Source organism: Benincasa hispida, chromosome 11, assembly GCF_009727055.1.
Source record: "Benincasa hispida cultivar B227 chromosome 11, ASM972705v1, whole genome shotgun sequence".
Classification (NCBI taxonomy): Eukaryota; Viridiplantae; Streptophyta; class Magnoliopsida; order Cucurbitales; family Cucurbitaceae; genus Benincasa; species Benincasa hispida.
The window spans coordinates 14,631,858-14,653,979 of NC_052359.1; the positions used below are offsets into that span (position 1 = coordinate 14,631,858).

Consider the following 22,122-nt stretch of genomic DNA (forward strand, 5'->3'; position numbering starts at 1 on the left):
AACAAATGATTTATGAAATGGGGGCATTTGAGACAATGAGGGGAGTTATACTAAACTCTAAGGGATGTTTGGTTCACCAATATGAGTTAGATTTTATCGACTCGATGATTGACCCACCAACTTTAAATGTTGGTGGAGTTGAGTTGACTATTTTTGCAATTACCAACTCAACCCAATTACGTGTTAAAATGGCTCCACTTGTTGGCCATTGCCAGCGACTTCAGTTACCACACTCCAACGGATAAATTCGACAACTACCTTCACGCGACCATCTTCAATGATCAACTTCAGGCTCCAACAACCATCTCTAGCGACAACTCCATTGAAGAACTCCTCCAATGAGCCACTATGGTAACAACCACCTCTAACGACTAATAACGGTAGCCATCTTAGGTGACCACACTACCTGACTGACGTCGCCACACTTTGATGACCACCTCGCATAGTCAACTTTGACGATCAACTACAACCTCGAACAACCACCTCCGAACGACAAACTCCAATGACGAATACCTCCTATGTTCAACTTTGAAGGACAACCACCTCTAACAACCTACACTAATATTCACCTTTGACGACCAACTTTATCATTCATCTCCAATGATTAACTCTAGCGATCAATTAGACCAATCACGTACTAAAATATAACAAAAAAAAAAAAAATTGGCTGCCGAAAGTTTCCTTAAATACAATTTTGAAATTATTAGTTTATAGTGTTTTTTTAAAATAAAAATAGTTTATAGCGTTTAATGGTCATCTTTTATAGTAATTTGACCTTAAAGGATTGTTTGAGGATGACTGTGTCATCCTAGTAGAGCTACTTTTCACACCCATCTAGAAAATTGACTGGAAGAGATATTGTTTATGCCTACTTGGTATGAGTGACTAGTTTGTCTATCTTAATGAACGATATTTTTTTGTATGTATGAAATCAGCTCATATATTTGCAAACATATAAATAGACACCACTAATGGGTCAAGGTAAGCTTGGCTTAGCGGTATTAGCAAGTGCTATGTCCCTATAGATCAAAGATCCAATCCCCCACCCCTACAATTGTTATACTAAAGAAATATATCACTAATAATTACCCTATTTTTTGTACATGTTCAACTTATTCATTTCACATTGGCTAAAGTATGTTGTAGGGTTGTTGCTTCTATAAAAAAAAAAAAAAAAATAGCATTTGTCTAAGTGCAATAATTATGTGTAGAAAATTGTAAAATATATTTTTATTTATTGAGTTTACATCTCAAATGAGTATTAAGAATTTGGGGAGGTATGTATATATAGAATTGTTATACAAAAAGCTAAGCAAAAAAAAAAAAAAAACCCTCATAAAATGCATGGGTTTTTAGGTTACGAAAAATTACACTAATTATTCATAACTCAACCAACTCAATTCTACCGCCAAAACACTAACTTTCTTAATCAACTAAATTAACTATGCACTCCAAATACAAACAATTATTATCAACTCAATTCAACAAAACTTTGAACACAAAACACACTATAAGGAGTTGAACTCCTAGGGTATATGGTGTAGGAAGTTAATAAGTTATAAAATCGATGTTTTTAGGAGTGGAGAACCCACAAACTCTTTTGGCTAAAGAAGGAGTGAAGTTCACAACTTTCCTCTCCCTGAACTCATGCTCTCTAACTCCTTAGGTCAATTAGAGCTCTTTAAAAAATTAAAAAAAAAAAGTGGACACTTTGAAACTATATGCAAAAATGTGTCTTATTTATTTATTTATAGTTGTAACTCTTCAAGAGTAATCGAAGAGAATGAACTCTTCACCCCACGGTAGAAGTACTAGATTGTGTTGATTTTTTTTTTTTTTTGAATTAAACTACAAGAAAAGGGTTAAGTAAATAAATACCTCGTAATAATGTGGAGAAGATTTATAAGTGTCCATTTACTACGGGGACTCGCCTCAAATGGGGTGGGACATCTCGAATCAAATGGGGAATGTGGGAGGAAGTGGAGATAATTTTTTTTCGTTGACTAAATGAGGTCATATTACATTCCCCATCCCCGACCACGCTACGTCCCTATGAATATTATATATACATACATACTAACTATATATATACACATACACATATACATACATATAATACTTCACAAAAATCATAGCTTAAAAAATTAGTCATTTTCTATTTTTTCACCCCAATTTTTCATACTTTAACACATTTATAACATATAGATAGGGTTGGCAAAAAAATCCACGGGGCGGATCCGGGTCCCCGTTTGGGTCGGGGATTCCCCAATTTGACTGGGGATGGGGTCAAACCGGGGAATTTATTCGGGCCCCGTTCGGGGATGGGGACAGTATCCCCAACCCCGATTAATCCCCGATCCCAAATTTTTACACACACATATATATATTTAGAAATTTTATGAACTTATTAATTTGTTTATATGTAATATGTTTATAAAATGGCCTAAAATGAAAAAGTAAAAAGCCCAAAAAGCCTAAGATTGAAAAAAAAAAAGGCCCAAAATCTTTTCCTCTCCTCCTTCCTTTCTGTCAAAAATACTAAATCCCTAAAACGATAGCAAGCCTACTGCCGAATCCAGCTCCCTCCACATCCACTACTCCAGGTGATTCGTTGGAGTCATGACTCGTGAAGAGTCTTCAGCCATTGAATACAGTGAAGATAGCGTCAGCCATTAAAATCTGAAGACAGTCGGAGTCTCCAGCCTCCGCGTCCGGTGTCCGCCTAGTCCGCGTCGATAGTCGGAGTCTCCAGGTGAAGACAATTGATTCGTGAAGCTCAGTCGACAGTCCGGCGTCCGCCTAGTCTGCGTTGAAGTCGTGATTCGTGAAGCTCCGCCCAGTCTGCCACTTTCAGGTGAAGACACTTCCGATGTCTGCCCATCGGAGTCGACAATCGACAATCGACAATCGAAGTCTCCAGTCCGTCGTCCGCCCATTCCGCATTGAAGTCGTGATTTGTGAAGCTCCGCGTCCGTCCGCCACTTTCAGGTGAAGACACTTCCGGCTTGAACTTTGTTTAGATCATTGGTCTTTGTTTTTTTATATATATTTTGACTGTTCTGTGTTGTTTTTCTTTCGAAAAAAACAGATTTTGTGCTATTTCGAGAGGCGAGTTCTATCCATTTAACTTTCAAGACTTCAAAGTTTAAGTTGGTGCTGGTAAAAATTTTCTTTCGTTCTCCGTTTGGCCGTCTGATATTTTTGAAAAGTATACTTGAAATTAGTAAATAATATGTTTGAAAAATATGTTTGTGTATTTTTTATATTTGAATGTTTTGAATTTTAGGCTTGAATATATTTGGAAAATATGTTTGTGTATGTTTGAAAATTGAATGTTTTCAATTTTGGGGTTGAATGCTTTGAAAATGAAGTCCAAGTCTAAAGAGAGGTTTTTAAATTAAATTTTTGGTAGGTTGAAAACAATGTCTTCGTCACCTTCTACAAATAATGATTCTTCAAATCCAATTCCAAGTCCAATCCCAGATCCAACCCCAAATTTAACCCCAAATTTAACTCCATGTTCATCGAATGATGATAATTTGAATGTTGATAATTGTGTTATTCTTGATGAGGATATTGAGAATGGATATTTAAAGAGGAGATTGACATCGATTGTTTGGAACCCTTTTAAGAAATAAAAAATAGATGGAGTAGACAAGGCGGTTTGTAATTATTGCAAACGAAAATTAAGGGTGAAAGTAAAAATGGAACCAAACATTTGCATGATCATATTAAGATATGCCCATATAAAGGACAAAAAGACATACGACAATCCCTATTGAATCCTAATATAGAGAAGAACAATACATTGAGTTTATATAACTTCGACCAGGAAGCTGCAAAAAAAGCATTAGCTAGGATGATAATAAGACATGAATATCCTCTCTCAATAGTTGAACATGAAGGTTTTATGGAATTTTGTAATGTCATTCAACCATTATTTAAGATGATGTCAAGAAATACAATAAAGAAGGAGATTTTGAAAATTTATGAGACTGGAAAGTTGAAAACCATGACATTGTTGAATGAGATCAAAGGAAAGATTGCCCTTACAACGGACATGTGGATTTCCAACCACCAAACAAAAGGTTATATGGTTGTCACTGCTCATTTTGTTTATGATAGTTGGGTTTTGCAAAACAAAATAATCAGGTTTATATATGTCTCTTCTCCACACACTTCTGAGATGCTTCATGAAGAAATAATGGAATGACTGTTAGATTGGAATATTGATCGAAAATTGTCATCAGTAACGGTAGATAATTGTAGTACCAATGACTCTATGGTGAATATGCTTGTTAATAGTTTGTGTGGAAACTTAATATTGGATGGGAGTTTATTTCATATGTGGTGTTGTGCTCATATTCTAAACTTGATTGTGAAAGATGGGTTGGCAGTGATAGGAGATGGGATCGAAAGAGTATGTAGTAGTGTGTCTTTTTGGGTGCATACACAAAAAAAGAAGGAGAAATTTGAGGAAACTACTCGACAGTTGAATGTTTATGATGGTCAGATGTTGAGTCTTGATTGTTGTACTAGGTGGAATTCTACCTATTTTATGTTAGTCACGTACAAAGCTGTTTTTTATCGATTAAAACAACAAGAACCAAAGTACAAGTGTTTGCCTTTGGATCAAGATTGGATATTAGTAAAAGAGATATGTGAGAAACTGAAAATATTTCATCACCTGACTGAAATATTTTTTGGATCCAAATATCCTATTGTTAATCTTTTTTTTCCAAAAATTTGTAAATTGAAATTGGCTATTTCTGGGTGGACTAATTCTGCATTCAAGAGATCAGAGACATGACTTCAAATATGATGTCAAAGTTTGATAAGTATTGGAAGACAATTCATGGGGTAATGGCCATGCCTGCAGTTTTAGATCCACGTTACAAATTAAAGTTGATTGAGTTTTACTTCCCTAGAATTTATGGAGATAGTTTTTTTTAAGTGGAAATGATTAAAAAAATTTGTTCAGATTTGGAAATAGAATATCAGCTGAAGCATGAAGGTGAAAGTGATGATTATCACATTAGAAATTTAGATGGAACCTCACAAAATATCGAATTTGATGATTTTAATGATTATGACTTGTTTATATCAAATTCCAATAATATGAATCAGAAGCAACAGTTTGATGCATATTTGGATGAACCTGTCTTACCTCGAACATCCGATTTTGACATTTTGAGTTGGTGGAAATTAAATGGTGTCAAGTAACCAATTTTACAAGAAATTGCAGGAGACATATTAGCCATCCCGTTATCTAGTGTTGCATCAGAGTCCGCTTTTAGTACCCGTGGTAGGATTGTAAGCCCATATTGTAACAAACTTCATCAATAGAGACTTTGATGTGCGCGCAAAATTGGATTGTAACTGAAGTTTTGATAGGTTGGTTTGTTTATTTTGTTTTACATCTTTTTATCATTTAATATATTAATAAATATTTTATTTTATTACAAATATTTGATAATGTAAGGTACTAGCACGGGAAAATAAATGGTTAAGATGTAAACGATTCTGATGAAGATGGTGTGGTGACTAAGGTATGCTCAAGGATTAACATTATTTCGTGGTCTGCTTTTTTTTTTTTTTTTTTGTGACATTATTTGTTTATTAAATGAATACAACTAAGGATGGGATGATGCCAATAAAGGGGAAAGATTTGATTGTGAAGTCGTGAGAGAAATGCGAGTTTTGTTGAATTTTAAGTTGTAAACTTATTTAAATGTATAAGACGTTTGCCTTTAATTGACTTCCTTATTCAAATTTTATTGAATTTTAAGTTGTAAAGTTATCTAATGGATTTGTTAGCTATTAAATTGTCAATTGATTGTCAATTGTGTTTATTTCATAAAATAGTCTATTGTTTTTTGTTCATTTGTTGTGCATTAGTCAAATTTCAAATAAAATCACTTGAATTAAAAAACGTGGAATCCGATAACTTATTTAATGGATTTTTTTGTGGCTTAATCAATTTTTAATTTAAAAAAATGGGGAATCCCGTGGGAAACGGGGAATGGGCCCTGCGGGGACCCAATTTCCTCGACGGGAAATCCCCTCCCCGTCCTCGCCATTTAGGGATAATTTCCCCCACGGGGTCGGGGACAGGGGACGCACCCCGCCCCGGCCTCGTTGACCCTACATATAGATAATCTGATATTTTAGATTTTCTTACTTTCCAGACCATGAATGTTGAATATTATATATTTAAATTTTAATTTTTAGAAATTATGCAACTAAATATTTTAATTATATATCTACACATAAAATATTATTATTCTAATTACAAAATATTATTTTTTTATTTGAATAAAAATGTATTTTCTACGGGAACTTGATACTTGCGAATCTGCTATAGAGAATTTCATGGAAATGGGAATTGAAATAGCCACTCATCCTCGCTCCACCCAATGGACATCTCTTAGAAGACTATTGATGCCACTTGGATTAATAAGGTATGCCAATTTGATTAAGGGATGGAGAAATAGAGACATGTATGGGGCATGTTGAAATTTATCAAGGGTATTGATGGCATTGTGGCTAAGCTACCAATTAAATATGTCCACTTTCTTTGAATAAATATCAAATGGATGACTTTTTCTTATTCAGTCAGATTGGGCACAACAATGAAAAGGAGTTCCATTAACCTAATTTAAGATTGATGAGAAGTACAAAAACTAAATTGAAAAATTGAAAATATAAATACTATATAGTGGATTGAAAACTTAATTAAAAATTTGAAAATACAAATATTATATAGTGGATTGAAAACAAAAATTCAGGACCAAATAGTGTTTTAAACTAAAAAGGAAAAAAGAGTACTTAACATAGAAAGGAGCATATATTTTGAGTTTGTTATACGGATGAGCAAAAATTGGGTCTAAAAGAATATATGCCCTACTTTTTATTTATTTATTGTTATTATTTTAACATATTCCTTATTATATGAGTTTGAAATTATCAAAACGAACTATTTTGCATGTAGATTACGACCTTGTTCTCGCTCTCGCTCTCTCACCCCTTTTATACCCCCATTGAATTGACACCCCAAACTCATCTCTCGCTCTTACTTTGATGCCACTTTTAGGTGAAAAACCATAGATTTCAGTGGTGGAAAAATCAACCGACCTAATTATGAAACTCAAATTTTAATTTCTCTACTTAAGCAGATAATTAAACGAATTAACTAAGTGTAAGTTAAATACTATGTTGAAGAGAAGAGAAATTTCTAAGTGTTAAATAGATTTTTCTTGAGTAGCTTTGAGATAAGCCTTAACTAGTGAAAACTTGGTTAAGTGTAAAGTCAAAAGAAACCATGCATTTGGTGTTAACGCATGAGATGAGGCTAAGTTGTAGAGGTTAAAAGGAGTTAAGCATTGAAGCCAAGGGCAAACATGCGTAGAGATTTGGACGCATGTTGGCCAAATGTTGGCAAGAGGCATTGTTAAAAGTGCTCATGCGTTGAGTTGCGTGAACAAGAGCGAGAGAGCGAGATAATGAGCATAAGGCGTTGGGCGGACGATCGTATAACTATGTGCAGACGCTAAGCGATGTATTAGACGATCGTGTAGCTTCAAGCGACACTAAACGATGTGAGTTGATGCGCTAGACGATGGGGCTACACGATAGGCGATGACACTATACGATCAAGTGTAAGTGCTAGACGATAAGTGTAGAAGTTGGACGATAGCGCTAAATGATGAGCGGACAAGCTTAGACGATGCGTTAGGCGGACACTGAGCGGTAGATGCAAGTGCTACACAATGGCGCTACATGATGAGCATGAGCGTTACAAGATAGGCAGAGTGCTGGACGATGGGCATTGTGCGATAGACACAAACGTTGGGTGATGGCGTTACACGATAGGCAGATGCGTTAGACGATAAAGCATCAACGCTACACAATGGAACTAAACGATTGGCACAGGAGCTATGCGATACGCGATAGCGAGATCGTTGAGAGTAAGAGATCGCTAAATGATTTGAGCTATGCGATGGGACACAGGTACTAGACGATTGGCAACAATAAGAGGGCTAGATGTTAAGTGATAACGAGAGGTTAGCTAAACGATGGGGCTGTGCGATGAAGTGCAAGAGTTGCACGATGGACTAGACAATGGGCTATATGTTTAAGCGGTGCTGACGCTTGTGTTACGTAAGGCTGATGAGCTCACTCGAACAAATGGCTATATCGAGAGAAGGTTGAACTTGAGATTAGTAGAAGCTAGACAAATAGAATGTCATGCAAAGAAATCTTATGCATGAGGAAGACAACTCAAGCAGGTAAGTGGCATGAGAGTAGTGAATGGAAAGGAAGAAGGTGGTGGCAAAGCATGGTGTAAACACTCCAAAGTAGGAGGTGTCTTGCGTTGAGGCTTAGTAAAGATGAGAAGGATCGGTTCCTTTGGCCTATAAATACCACCATAAGGCGTCTCTTCAATTCATAACCCAAATCCTCTTCAAAGAATGTAAGGAAGAGTGTTAGAAGGTAAATTTGGAGGATATGCATTGATCATGAAGGGCATGCATTGGTAGCAAGACCATATGTTGGTCAAGAAGTTCCAAGAGGAGGAGATGTTGTCGGGCAATGAAGTCTGAAAGTAGCATCAACTTGGGAGGAGGAGTTCTCCCAGAATACTCGTGTGTTTTGAGTAATTTCAAAGCCACCTAAAAGCTGAGATAATCTAGTTTTCAGGGTAGGACTATCGAGGAAGAATCTCCAAGGAATCAGGCTGGAGGATGAAGAAAAGGCAGAAGGGTCAAGCTCTCGAGTAAGCTTGAGCCAATCTTGATGATTTGAGGATTCCAGCCGAACCACAAAGATTTATGAGCTAATATTTTAAGGTAAGCTTTCTGAGACATTTTAGAGCATGTTTGTAGAAGGAAGTATCTCGAAATAAGTCTCATAACTCTGAGTAATCAGAGCTTAAAGTTGAATATGGAATTTAGGGTTCAAAAGGAAGCTTTAGGAAATCAAGGAACTTTTAAGAGAAAGGTTCCTACTTTACCAAGGTTTGTGGTACTTTCCTTTAAGTCTTAAAGCATATCTTTTAAAGTATATGCTTATGTTATGAATGAGTAATTAGCACGAGAATGAGATTATATGATCGGGATGGTCAGGGGGTCAATAGACCTAGTTCCTGAGCCCTGAGTGGAATCTCATGGGATGGTCAGGGGATCGAGAGGTTTAGTTCCTAAGCCTGTGAGATGAACCTTGTATGGGATGGTCAGAGGGTTGGCAGGCCTAGCTTCTGAGCCCATAAGCGAGGATCTATGTGCACATAGGAAAGAAGCTAGGATCTATGTGCACATAGGAAACAAATGGAATGCAAGAGAGTAAGTGTTTATGATTAGTATTAGTTTAACTATCTACCGTGTGTGTAGGTATAGTTTGAGATCAGACTCATTCAAGACTAAGGTTTGAGTATTAACCTCGTATTTGTGATATGCTTGTATTATTTATGAGTTGAAATAAACTCTAGAAGTTGCTTACCATTCACTGAGCTTCTTGAAACTCGTTCTTTTCTTTCATGTTTTTCTTCCCAGGTAGCGAAAGATGAGGAGTTCCAGTGTGCTACTAAGGTCAAGGTCTGCCATAGCCACAGTCATACTTTCAGATTTTAGAGTTGTGGATGTAAACTTTATAGTCAAGCCTGAGAGTTGTATAAACGTTATACTGTTGTAATAACATGAGCTTGATCAAACAGTTGTTGTTTACTTATTTTGCTTAAAGTTTACTGAGAGTAAAGAGGTTCAGATGGGCAGTAGGTATCACAAAAAGGTGGTATCTACGGTCCCTCACGCCTCTCCTCGGGCTCAAGAGGCGGACTCGGGGTGGGATGTGACACTAATAAACCCATTATTTGGCAAAAACTCACACATTTGACTCTCCAACGACTTCTCACATCCCTTTTGATGACCCCACGAGCTCTTCAGTGAACACATAGCCGACAATCACTACGTAGCAACAATGGGAAAAAAACTAGAGAAAGAAGAAATTTGGGAAGAGGAGGAAGGTAAAAGATATTATGGGCAATTTGGTTTAAGGTTTTGTAGATATATGATAATCGAAGATGATTATGTTTTGTTGTGCATGAGAAATACTACCAGAATTATATAAACAAAAATTATGTTTGTATTTAATTTATAAAATTAAGCATGACAATCTTATACAGGTTTAATATATTAATTGATTAAAAAATAAATATCATTAAAAATTAATTGATTAAGAATCAATAATAATTTTAAATATAAATATTTGAAAATGGAGTAAGTTATCATTAAAATTAATTGATTAAAATATATAATGAATGTCATATTAATGATAGTCTAATACTTAATCATTTTTAATTATTTGAAACCAAAGCCAAGGGCAAAAACTCCACCAATAAGAGCCCCACCATCAACCAATAGTTCAGGAGCAGAAACAAGTTTAACATCTGTAATTTTAATTTTAGTTAAATAATAAAGGGAAATATATTTCAATAAACAAAATATTATATAAAAAGTGAAAAAATGATATATATATATATACGTACGTATGTACGTGCGTATGTATGTATAAATATGATACGTTAATAATAGACGAAGAAGTAAAAAATAATCACAAAAAATAATTAACCAATTATAAAAAAAAAACATATAATCATAATAAAGAATCAAATTAAAATTAATCTTAATAAATAATTGTTTGATTATAAAAAAACCTATCGCAATCGATTATCATTATTCAAAACTGAATGTTATACTAAATAGTTTACTAAATAAATATATTTAAGATTTTGTTAGCTAATTAATAAATAATTTATGTAAATAAGTAATTGCATTAATTTAATAAATTTTTATGGTAAAAATAGATTAAGTAAATATTTATATTACTTTTTTTATTAAAACAAATATTTATATCAATCTTATTAAATTAATATCAATAAATTAATTAATTAAATTCAAATGAAATTATAAATAAAATGAAAAACCTAATAATAGAGAGAAGTAGAGAAAATCCACAATTTTGGAAAGGAAAAGAGCTTATTTCTAGACAAAATGTTGAAAAATGTGAAATAAACATTAGTTTTGAATATCCGTGGTTTAATTTTCAAGCTCTCAAACCAAAAGAGCATTATTCTCAGTTGATGATTATCTATATATATACTATATTAAAAGAACTAATGGAGGAGACTTTTTAACTTTTCTATTTGTCTTTAACTTCTTTCAATAAAGACTATTTTGCTCTTACAATCACACTAGTCCACATTCGTACCTTTCATACTTCTTTTTAACATGTCTCTTTTTTCTATTATATCTTTCGATAACTTCTACTTCACATCCCGTCCTACTTTTTTGTACATCTACTTTTATTTTACCTTTCATGTGTTTTCTTTTTCTTTTGTCATCAATTTTACATTTTCCTTTTCATTCATTTAATTTTACATTTTCCCCTTGTTATTAGATATTTCAACCATTCCTATTTTATCTTCAAAATCTTTTTTTTCCCGAATATTAGTCTATTTATTTCGAATTTTTAATTTTTTATTAAAAAATAAACATAAAAATATTTCTCCAATCTATAAAAATTCTACAATGTTTTAGAAGATACAACGTTGTTTCAAATTTCCTTTTTTAAAAAACTCTAAGTGTATATAGTTATAAATAATTTATTTTTACTCAAGACCATTTAAAATTATAAATGAAAATACATTTCTTTATTTCATATTTTTATTTAATTTTAAACTTCATATCTAATATTTACAAGAATTATATCTGATTTGCCATTTATATTTCCCTAAAGTATATTTCAAAAATTTTAAACTACATCCAACACATTTTATATTCATTATAAATTGATTGGATAAACCACGATGTAGTCTTAGTTATCTAATATAGTTTATTACTTTTAAATTGCACATTAGATATTTATACTATTTAAATTTAACTAAAAATATATTTATTTAAAATTTTAGGTTCTAACAATTTTGGACCATGTATATTACAATGTGCTATAACTAGTGTCAGTAGAAGATAAAATCTATATTTTGAAAAAGCGGAGCAAAAATTATTTTAATTTTTTTTTCTATTTACAATTAACTTCAAGGTTATTTTCAAATATATGAAATAGATCAAAATATTTACAAACAATAGTAAAATCTTTCGTTTAAAATATATATTTTTTTATTTCAGGATTGTGATAAACGGTAATATTTTGATATTAATACTAAAATATCGTGTCATCGCTCTCGTGATAGACTCTGATAGTTTAAAATAATTTCGTTAAACTTCATGTATTTTCCTATATTTATTATAGATTTTTAAAAAAGGTTCCAAAGAAGAGAAAACCCTAAACCCTACCTTCGCTCCCTCCATTCCCCCACTGATTTTCTTCAGTTCTTTGTACTTCTCCCTCTTCTGTTATTGTTCAGCCGCAGACCTTACCGGCCCACCGCCAGTCACCGGCGCGCCTCCACCGCCATATTTCTTTCTTCGATCCTTATTTCTCCTTCTGGTGCAGTTTCACGCCAACCCCTGGTTTTTTCACAATGAAGAAGAAATTCAAATCCAAGAAGTCTGCCAAGCAGAAGCGACTATCCGAAATTGAAGAAATTAAGATCTTAAATTCATGGATTGAATCACAGAAACCTGACTCAGGCTCCAATCCTATGTCGCTCCCTCCGCCACCCGCGAATTGCCCCGTTGGCCGCATCGACGCCGATACCTACTCTCGTTACGCCGGAGCGACGAGGTTTGATCAGTTGCCGATTTCGAACAAGACCAAAGATGGGTTGCGCAAAGCTGAGTTCGTCGACATGACTGACATACAGAAGGCTTCACTGCCTCACGCGCTTTGTGGTCGAGATATTCTTGGTGCAGCTAAAACTGGTTCAGGAAAGACGCTAGCTTTTCTCATACCTGTAAGTTGAACAGGGTTTTTTAATTAACTAAAACTGTTACTCCTTTTGAACGTTATTCTAGATTGGATTAGAGGTGGATATTTAGAGGGAGTTCGGGATAATTGAGAAGCGTTTTTAACTGACTTGTTCCAAAGATTCAAATGCATTATGTCTCCTACCTCTTGCATGCATACTTGCTTAAATTGATCGAAGGAATCCATTTTTCAGGTTCTTGAAAAATTGTATAGAGAGAGATGGGGTCCTGAGTTCGGAGTAGGGAGTATAATAATATCTCCCACAAGAGAATTAGGAGCTCAGCTGTTTGATGTACTGAAAGCTATTGGAAAATTTCATAATTTCAGCGCTGGCCTTTTAATTGGTGGTCGTAAAGATGTTAACACTGAGAAGGAGCACGTGAATGAGTTGAATATTCTTGTTTGCACTCCTGGTCGACTCCTTCAGCATATGGACGAGACTCCAAATTTTGATTGTTCACAGCTTCAGGTCATCATATTTAATTTCTCAATCTTTACAAACAAATGATTAAAATGTCATGCACTTTTTGATACATTAGAGTTATCTCTTTGAACATGATTCTTGTCACCCTTCGAATCACAGTTATCTCTTTGAATAGATTCTTGTCACACTTTGCATCACAGTTATCTCTTTGAATAGATTCTTGTCACATTTTGCATCACAGTTATCTCTTTGCATTCCTAGATACAACAGTAGATTTGATGATTTGTTTGTTCTGATCTTTGTTGGCTAGTGTTCCTTCATTTTTTTTATTAGGGTCCTTTCTCTATCTTACACACACACACACACACAGGGAGGGGATATGAAGTTAGAGAATGGAGTTGAAAATAAGATTACATCATATAGATTTACAAGCTTGATTGTTATTTATTTATTTATTAATATTATTATTTTTTAAATTGTGTGTGTGTGTTGCTACTTGCTTGATTTAATAGTGTGCTTATATAACCTTTTGTTCTCAGTGATGGTGTAGATGTATGTATAATTTTCTGCTGATTGGATGGTTCCTGGCCAGTGACAGGTTTTAGTCCTTGATGAAGCGGATCGTATTCTTGATGTTGGATTTAAGAAGACTTTAAATGCTATCGTCTCACAGCTACCTAAGCATAGACAAACCTTTCTGTTCTCAGCAACGCAAACAAAGTCTGTTCAGGATCTGGCCAGACTCAGTTTGAAAGATCCCGAGTACCTTAGTGTCCATGAAGAATCTGTGACTGCCACACCCAATAGTCTACAGCAAACTTCTATGGTTGTTCCTCTCGAGCAGAAGCTGGACATGCTATGGAGCTTTATAAAGGCCCATCTTAATTCTAAGATTCTTGTGTTTCTCTCTAGCTGTAAGCAGGTAACTACTTGTGATACTTTTTGGTTACAAGTTTAACTTTTGATTGCAGGAGATCTCATATAAAGCATATTCTTGTGTTTCTCTAAAATGTTCACATCCAATGGGTCTAGTCTTAGTGTCAACTACCACATCTCAAAAGTTACTATTATATTATCATTAACTAATGGGCGTGCATACTCAGACGTATTTATGTAAATGTAGATAACTATTTAATAAACCCCCGTTAAATTAATTTATAGCATCTGTGTAGTGGTTCTCCATCATTTGATAGTCTTATATTTTTAGTGTTCTTCAACAAGTAATCTGATAATAATGTTACCAAGCCAAGCCCCACAATAAAACAAACTCAAAGAAAGATAAAAGTAATAAGACATTTTTTGGTTTTCATTTAGTTCTCAGAATCTTTATTTTGGTTTGTTTCTTTTGTATTTGTTATCTTGAGCATTAGTCTTCATTCATTTCCTTAATGAAAAATTCCACATCCTTCTAAAAATATACATGTATATTGTTACCAAGCAAGAACTTATGAATATTGTTTCAAAAAATACTGTCATCTCTCTTATATAAAATAATAATATTTTTTTGATTGTTTATGATAAAAAAGAAAAGAAAAGAAAACACTGCCATATCTCTTATAAAAAATAATTATCATGTCAATATCAATGTTACTGTCTGTTGTTGCTTCAGTCATTGACATTTGTCACCATCGTTTAACAGGTGAAATTTGTTTTTGAAACTTTCAAAAAGTTGCGCCCTGGAATCCCATTGAAGTGCCTCCATGGAAGGTTGAAGCAGGACAAAAGGATGGGGATATATTCTGAGTTCTGTGAGAAGCGCTCAGTTCTCTTCTCAACAGATGTAGCCGCTAGAGGTCTTGATTTTAATAAGGCTGTTGACTGGGTTGTACAGGTAAACTACTTAAAGAAATGATCATTCTCAACTTCCAATGGTGCTTGATTTCAATCTTATTCTTGTTTATGAAGGTTGATTGCCCAGAAGATGTGGCGTCTTACATACATAGAGTTGGTCGCACTGCCCGGTACCATTCAGGTGGGAGATCAGTTTTATTTATTATGCCCTCGGAAATGAAAATGCTTGAACGATTGGAATCAGCTAAAGTGCCCATTCAGCTTATCAAGGTAAACATTTTCTCATTCCTTTCTTTCTCATATCTTTTTCCTGTTCAGTTGGTTCTTTTGTTTATTATTATTTTATGAAAAGTTGTGTATACCATCTCTATACAAGAATTGTTTCAAATATATCAAAGGAGATATATTTAACTTTTACCCTTTATTGTCCAACTCTTTTAATAATTTTTTTTATCATACGAAATCTGACCTATGAAATTTGGATAAGTAGTAATTTATGCCATATATTTGTTAACATTCAATATTATGGTAGATGATAATTATATCATCATGTTTTGGGGTGTTTATAAAGAGAACACCAACATAAAAAGACCATCGGGGTGGGGTGGGTGGGGGAGGACTAGTAAGTTCCTCTTATGATGATAATGGATTATGCTCCTTTTTATGTTGTAAAAATATTACAATGTAGTATAAGCGAACTGATGGAAGTGTCAATATCATAAATTAACTAGTACTTACTGTATTATCATGTTTACTTCCTTTTGTAGGCAAACACAAAAAGACTTCAACCAGTTTCTGGTTTGCTGTCAGCCTTGTTAGTCAAGTACCCTAATTTTCAGCAACTCGCTCAAAGGGCCTTTATCACATATCTTCGGTCAATTCATATCCAGAAGGATAAGGAAATATTTGATGTTATGAAACTGTCAATTGACGAATTTTCAGCTTCGTTGGGGTTGCCAATGACCCCAAAAATTCGTTTTATTGATCAGAAAAGGAGGTCACAGAAGATGTCTGCTAATCCTACCACTTTTCTTGCATTGGATTCGTCGGGTAACGAGAATGTTTTCAATACATCCGATGGAGAATTGGAGTGTGGTGACTTTAAAGAAAGCGACCAAAGACTTCTTCTGCCTATTGATACCCCTTCTAGTGAAGTTGAAGATGCTGCGTGAGTTTTTCCACTTTTTTGTTTTTATTTTTCTGTTAATGTTTGTACGGTAGATGATCATGATCTTGCTAATTGGTAAAGGTTAATTTGCATTGGGAAATGTTAAATTCACTATGGTTTATGTTAATTGAAATATTTGGTTGGGTAAGAAATGTTGTCTTGCTACCTGAAGATTTAGAAACTTTGCTCAGGGCACCTACTCGGATTTTGAAGAAAAAGAAGTTAAAGATAAATGTCCACAGGCCAGTAGGAACGAGAGTCAGTTTTGACGAGGACGGCAACCCACTTGCCCCTCTTGCTAGGCTAGCCGACATCAAAAGTAGCAATGAGACATTTGTAGTCGATAAAGGTATGCCCTCTTATTTGTAATTGCTATTTAGTTCCCGTTTTTTTTAAAATAATAATATTTATTTATTTGTTTTATTCTTTTGGGGCTCCTTTATTTCACAATGACTGCTGCTTTCTTTGATATGGCTTCTTATCCATTCAATCCTCCCATGGAAAGCTGCTCAGGAAAACGAGAAGGGAAAATAAATGTGTTGATGTAGACTTAATTTTTGTTAGACTACATAGCAAACATAAACTAGTACAAAGTGAAGCATAAATTTTTGTTAGACCTAATGGTATCTTACAGTGAACCTGCCCTACTGCTTGCTTTTATTGAACATCAGTATTCCCTGTAAAAGAAGCATGAGTATTTTCATTTATTATTTGGTTTACGTGTCAGATAAAAAAGATGAGTTTTACAAAAAGAGGAGGGAAGAGTTAAAACAAGCTGACAAGGAAGACAAACTTCTCAATCGTAACCGTCTCAAAGAGAAGAAACGAAAGGAGAAGATGAAGAAGAAGGCTGCCAAAGAAAGTCAGGAGGAGGAGGACGACGTTTCTGGGTCTGAAGAAGACAGACCTCAGAAAAGATCCAAGAAATTTGTTGACAGTGATAGTGATATTGACAATAAAGTAGAAAACAACTTCAATACAGAGTCCATTTCAGTGGCAGAACAAGAGGAGTTGGCTCTCAAATTATTGAGTTCTCTGCAACCATAATTTTCAAAAGGTACTTATATTCCAATTTTCTTAGCAATCCCTTACCCCAATACTAGTTGAGTTTATCACCTATAAACTGTGGAAGGTTTTCTTCTTCTGCGGTTACACAATTTATATTCTTCTGTAGCTTGTGTTCAGGTAAAGCCTTTTCGAAATAGGTCCCTTCTGTATAATTTAATGAGAAATTTTGAGCCACTTCTATTTTTAATTTTAATTTTTACTTTAGTTTATTTCCAAGCATTTCTGTATAACATTTATTTTTTATTTTTTATTTTTAAAATGAATGAGATTAGATTCTTAGCATGAAGAATCCATAATGGAAGAGTCTAATAATGTCTGCCCAGTGGGCAAAGGAAATTGTTTAATGCATCCAATCTATTGATGGAGCATTTCATAACTAGACGTTTTGTTTCACTACGAGCTTAAACGAATGACCCGTACTCTGTCATGACCCATTTGAAATGTACTAAGATACATTTCAGATGTCATATTCAAGTATTAGGATTTTATAACTTTGGAGTTTTTGGTTATAAAGACTTTTCTAAACATATATTAAGCGTCAGTTAAATTGTTCTATTTTGCATCTTTCAATCTGATTGACAACCTTTGTACAATCAAAGACTTGACAACCTTTGTGCTATCATTAGCGAAAGAGTCAATTTTGTTGAAAATATTGTATTAAAGACGTGGAAGTTTGATTAGTAAAACTAATTTAGTGGTTTTATAGTGTCTTGCTCTTCAATATAATTGTAGTAGCTGTATATCAACAATTTTTTGGTTCAATAATGTGGGAGGGAGTACTAACCTCTCATTTAGAGGAAAAAATGTATAATATCTTACTCCTAATAGCTATTTTTTTGTTGGAGTTATTCAAAATTTCTATCCACTGACATTAATTATTGATCAATTATATTAAAAAAAATTTAAGTACTAAACAATTTCTTTTTTATTTAATTTCAAACATGAGGTAGCAAACTTTTTTTAAAGCTCAAGAGTAGAGCAAGAGTTGATTCAAGTTTTGAATGAAGATTTGCTTTAAGTAGTTATGCTTATGCTTAGGTTGGTTATGAAGATGACTTAACTATTTGAAGTATAGGTACGTACCATTGATATCTAGTTTCAATTTGGTTTCTTTTTAGAAGTTTCAATCCAATTATATGGCTTGGATTTAGGAACTTTGATACTTAGTTTGCTTTGGTTTTCTAGTATAAAATTGGTCCTATTAGTTTGTATATGAAGAAAACTAAAGTATTGGTTTGGATTAAATTTTTATTTGAAAAACCAATCAAAACTGAATTGAACTGAGAGTATTTATACACCTTTAAAAATAAATTTTAACATTAGTATTTTACTTAGTATGGTGTATATATATTTGTTGTTTTTTTTTTTAAAAAAAGATCAATTATTATAGCGTAATTATTATAGCATTGGTATGTTTTTTATTTAAAAAAGTCTAATTATTATAGAGATAGATCTAATTTTGATTTAAAATTAGAAAAAAAAAACTAATTCAAAACAAAAGTAGAAATAAAAATAAAAAATTGGAAAAGAAAAGAAAATGCCAAATGGAGAACCAGGCGATAATAGATTGACTAAATAAAAAGAAATTCATTAGTTTTATTCTTTTATGATCATTGGTTTGGATCCACTCTTTACAAAATCATTGATTTGGTGGATCTTGGTTGATCCCATAACCTATACTTATAATTTGAGTTTAATTTTATGATACAATATTTTATTTAGGTAATTATATTACTTTAATATATCATGGTTTAGAGCTTACCTTAAAAAAAAAAAAAAGATATATTTTTTGAGCGGGTTATATATGACTTAGGAATCATTTGTGAGTTTTAAACAAAGTATAGGAATCAGAAATAATTCTCAAATGGTAAGGACTAAATTGAAACTTTGTATTCATATGAATCAAATTGGTACTAAATTCAAATCATAAGGACTACATTAGAGTGGAAAACGATAAAAGTCTTGCAAAAACGTCATCTATAATAATCAAAGGCTAAATTATAAAATATGTTCTTGAATGCTGTAATTTGTATAAAAAATATCTAACTTTCAAAAGTTTCAAAATATCCTTAGACTTTAAAAGAAAGTTCAAAAATATTTTTACAGTCAATTTTGGATGGAAACCATTATTTAAAAAATATTCTTGAACTTTCAAAGTACTAAAAACCCTTAAAACTTAAAAAAGAAAGTGAAGAAATATCCTTATCATTGGTATATGAACAAAAATCGTTAATATCTCATTGCAAAAATAATTCTAAAATAAAATAAAAATAAAAATGCTCCCTTCGTTGATCAATTTGTTTAAATTGTTTTTAGTAAAAAAAGAACCAATTTTAAAACAAATTATATATAGATATCTTCATTTTTGTTTTTCTTATCGATACCTTCATTTTTATCATGTTAGTCCAATTCTTACACCAATTTCATTCTTATTCTTTTTAGCGAGTGCCAAGCTAAGATACTCGGTCTTTGCTTGACACTATTGTGTGGAAAAAACTCCCATTTTCTCAAAGATTAGAGATGGAACTGGTACTATGTCTATGCAAGCCCTACCTCCGTGAAGAGATGCGATTGCGAGAGCTTTCATTATTCCTATTTCAGGAGAATCTTTCTGAAAGGGAAGGGATGAACCGATTGGCTTAGGTCATGGCTACAGTACTGTCCTTGGTACTATATTGACCGCCTTAGCGCCCACGTAGGCATCGAAAAATTCCTCGAGGCACCAATCTTGAATCGAAGTTGGAGGATTGATCGGACTGCTCCTGAGCTGGTTTGTCTCGTTCAGAAGTCACTTTGGTCTAATGTGCTTTGAAATTGACACGTTTTCTCAATTTAAAGAAGTGTGAATATGATCGTTCTTAGCAATTAAAATAAAAATCAAAACTTTAAGTTGAAATATAAAATCCCACAAAATCTTACAAAATTTCAAAAATCTAAATCTACCCCTAAAACACACCACAATGATGTAGCCAAATACAAGATATATATATATTTCTATTAACACACATTTAACTATTAATGTACAATTTTGTTAAAACATTTAAGTATTAAGATCCTTTGACGATTCTATTATTATTTTTCTTCTTGTTGTAGTCTATATACATAAATTGAAGTGGGCAATTTTATTTATTTATTATAAATAAGTAAATGTCATACAATTGATAAAGAGGGGAGTAAGAGGGTATTGAAAAAGAGAGGGAAAAAAAAGAGAAGTAAGAAAGTATTAGCGATTTCTATTCATATATTAATAGTAAGAGTGTTTTTTTTAATTATTATTATTTTTTTTAATTTTAAAGTTAATATTTAAACTTTTAAAAGTTTAGGAGTATTCTTTTTTACACAAAAAAACTAATGATTTCCATTCAAAACTAATGATAATGACATTTTAGAATTCTTTAGGAAAGTTTAAAGGTATTTTTGAAAATTTTAAAAGTTCTAGAATATCTTTGACACAAAATACAAAGTTTTGGGGCATTCTATACAAAGTAAGTTATTAAGTTTGAGATTTGTCTATTTATTAGGTTTTTTTTTTTTTTTTTAAAAAAAATATTTTGAACTTATTAAATTTGAAAAATAGTTTGAAATGGTCTATGCTAATTTTGTTGTTCATTCCCGCATAAATTTGGGAATGTATGATAAGAGATTTTAGAACATTCTCACAAATCTAGGTAACAAACATGTTTGTTTCTAAATCTATGAAGATGGGATGAGGAGAAAAGAAAGAGTAGATATAACTTGGCCACCTCACCAATATAAAATCAGCAAATTAATTGTCATATCAACATTTTGTTAAATCAACTAATCTTGAAAGGAGATTATAACGATTATTCAGATAAAAGATTTCATTTTAAAATCTTAGAGATCAAATAAATGTCAACTTTAAATGTCACGACTTAAAAGTATATTTTGTATTTTCTTTCAAAGTATTTAGTGTCTTAAGAAAAATAAGAAAAATAAGGGCAGAAAGCTCATTCTATATTTTTTTTAGATAAAAAGATATAGACAATAATAGTTTTTCATTATCCAAACAGAGAATAACAAACCAAACAAAACAATCGCCATGCATTTAAAATTTTAAACAACATAAGACAAAGCACATTTGATCTTCATTATCAACCATCCTACGTTATTTTTAAAAGCATGTCCACAGAAAGAACAAGAAAAAAAACCAGGAAAGAACTTGAAGTGTATGTTTGTTTGTTTCTTCTTTTACATAATAATTTTTGTTTTACAATATACGATGAAAGTTCTTTCAAAACCCAGATATAATTCTGCTACATTTGGTTTTGAACCACCTGATCCCTTTCTTTATGGAACTCTTTACCTTCCCTTCAACTGCATACAGTTTGTACTTTGCAACACGTCGTCGTCTCTTCATTTCCGGTTTCTTCCACCACGGCTTCTTCATTGAACTTTTTGATGATTCTGTTGTCTTCGTCACATATCGTTTCACAAATGACGGGTCGACGATGGCTCGCTTTTGTGACTGATTTAAGTACATCTTGTTTTCACTCAATTTCCTCACGTCTATGACTTCCAGGCTCCGACCACCCTTATTCGGATGGTGGTGGAGCCCTTCCATCGTCGTCTCTATGTTTGTTTGTTTGTTTTTTCTATCTTATGAAGGATGATGGAATTGAGAGAGAGAGAGAGGAAAAAGGGAATGAAAATAGTTTTTGGTTTTTGGTTGGTTTTTAAGATTCAGAGGAGAGGATAATCTTGGTTTGGAATGAGAAGAGAGGCGTGA

General features: G+C 33.0%; 1 protein-coding gene and 1 long non-coding RNA gene across 2 annotated transcripts; both read left to right on the forward strand.

Moving 5' to 3' along the window:
• Positions 1-2,311: 2,311 nt before the first annotated feature.
• Positions 2,312-5,624, forward strand: LOC120090223. Its single transcript, XR_005485453.1, has 3 exons — positions 2,312-2,988; positions 3,089-5,394; positions 5,483-5,624. It is a non-coding gene; the product is annotated as an uncharacterized LOC120090223 (long non-coding RNA).
• Positions 5,625-12,301: 6,677 nt separating this feature from the next.
• Positions 12,302-17,594, forward strand: LOC120091776 (DEAD-box ATP-dependent RNA helicase 32). Its single transcript, XM_039049896.1, has 8 exons — positions 12,302-12,910; positions 13,118-13,393; positions 13,947-14,270; positions 14,988-15,179; positions 15,254-15,409; positions 15,907-16,307; positions 16,499-16,656; positions 17,035-17,594. Exons 1-8 carry the CDS (start codon positions 12,539-12,541, stop codon positions 17,352-17,354), a joined length of 2,199 nt encoding a protein of 732 aa, XP_038905824.1. The 5' UTR covers positions 12,302-12,538; the 3' UTR covers positions 17,355-17,594.
• Positions 17,595-22,122: the final 4,528 nt, after the last annotated feature.

What these genes read in the sequence shown, in the direction of transcription:
- LOC120091776 (XM_039049896.1), top strand. Translation starts at nt 12,539, where the DNA reads ATGAAGAAGAAATTCAAATCCAAGAAGTCTGCCAAGCAGAAGCGACTA. An exon ending in CGCTAGCTTTTCTCATACCT is followed by an intron (nt 12,911 to 13,117) that starts GTAAGTTGAACA and finishes TCCATTTTTCAG; the next exon opens with GTTCTTGAAAAATTGTATAG. An exon ending in AGTGAAGTTGAAGATGCTGC is followed by an intron (nt 16,308 to 16,498) that starts GTGAGTTTTTCC and finishes AACTTTGCTCAG; the next exon opens with GGCACCTACTCGGATTTTGA.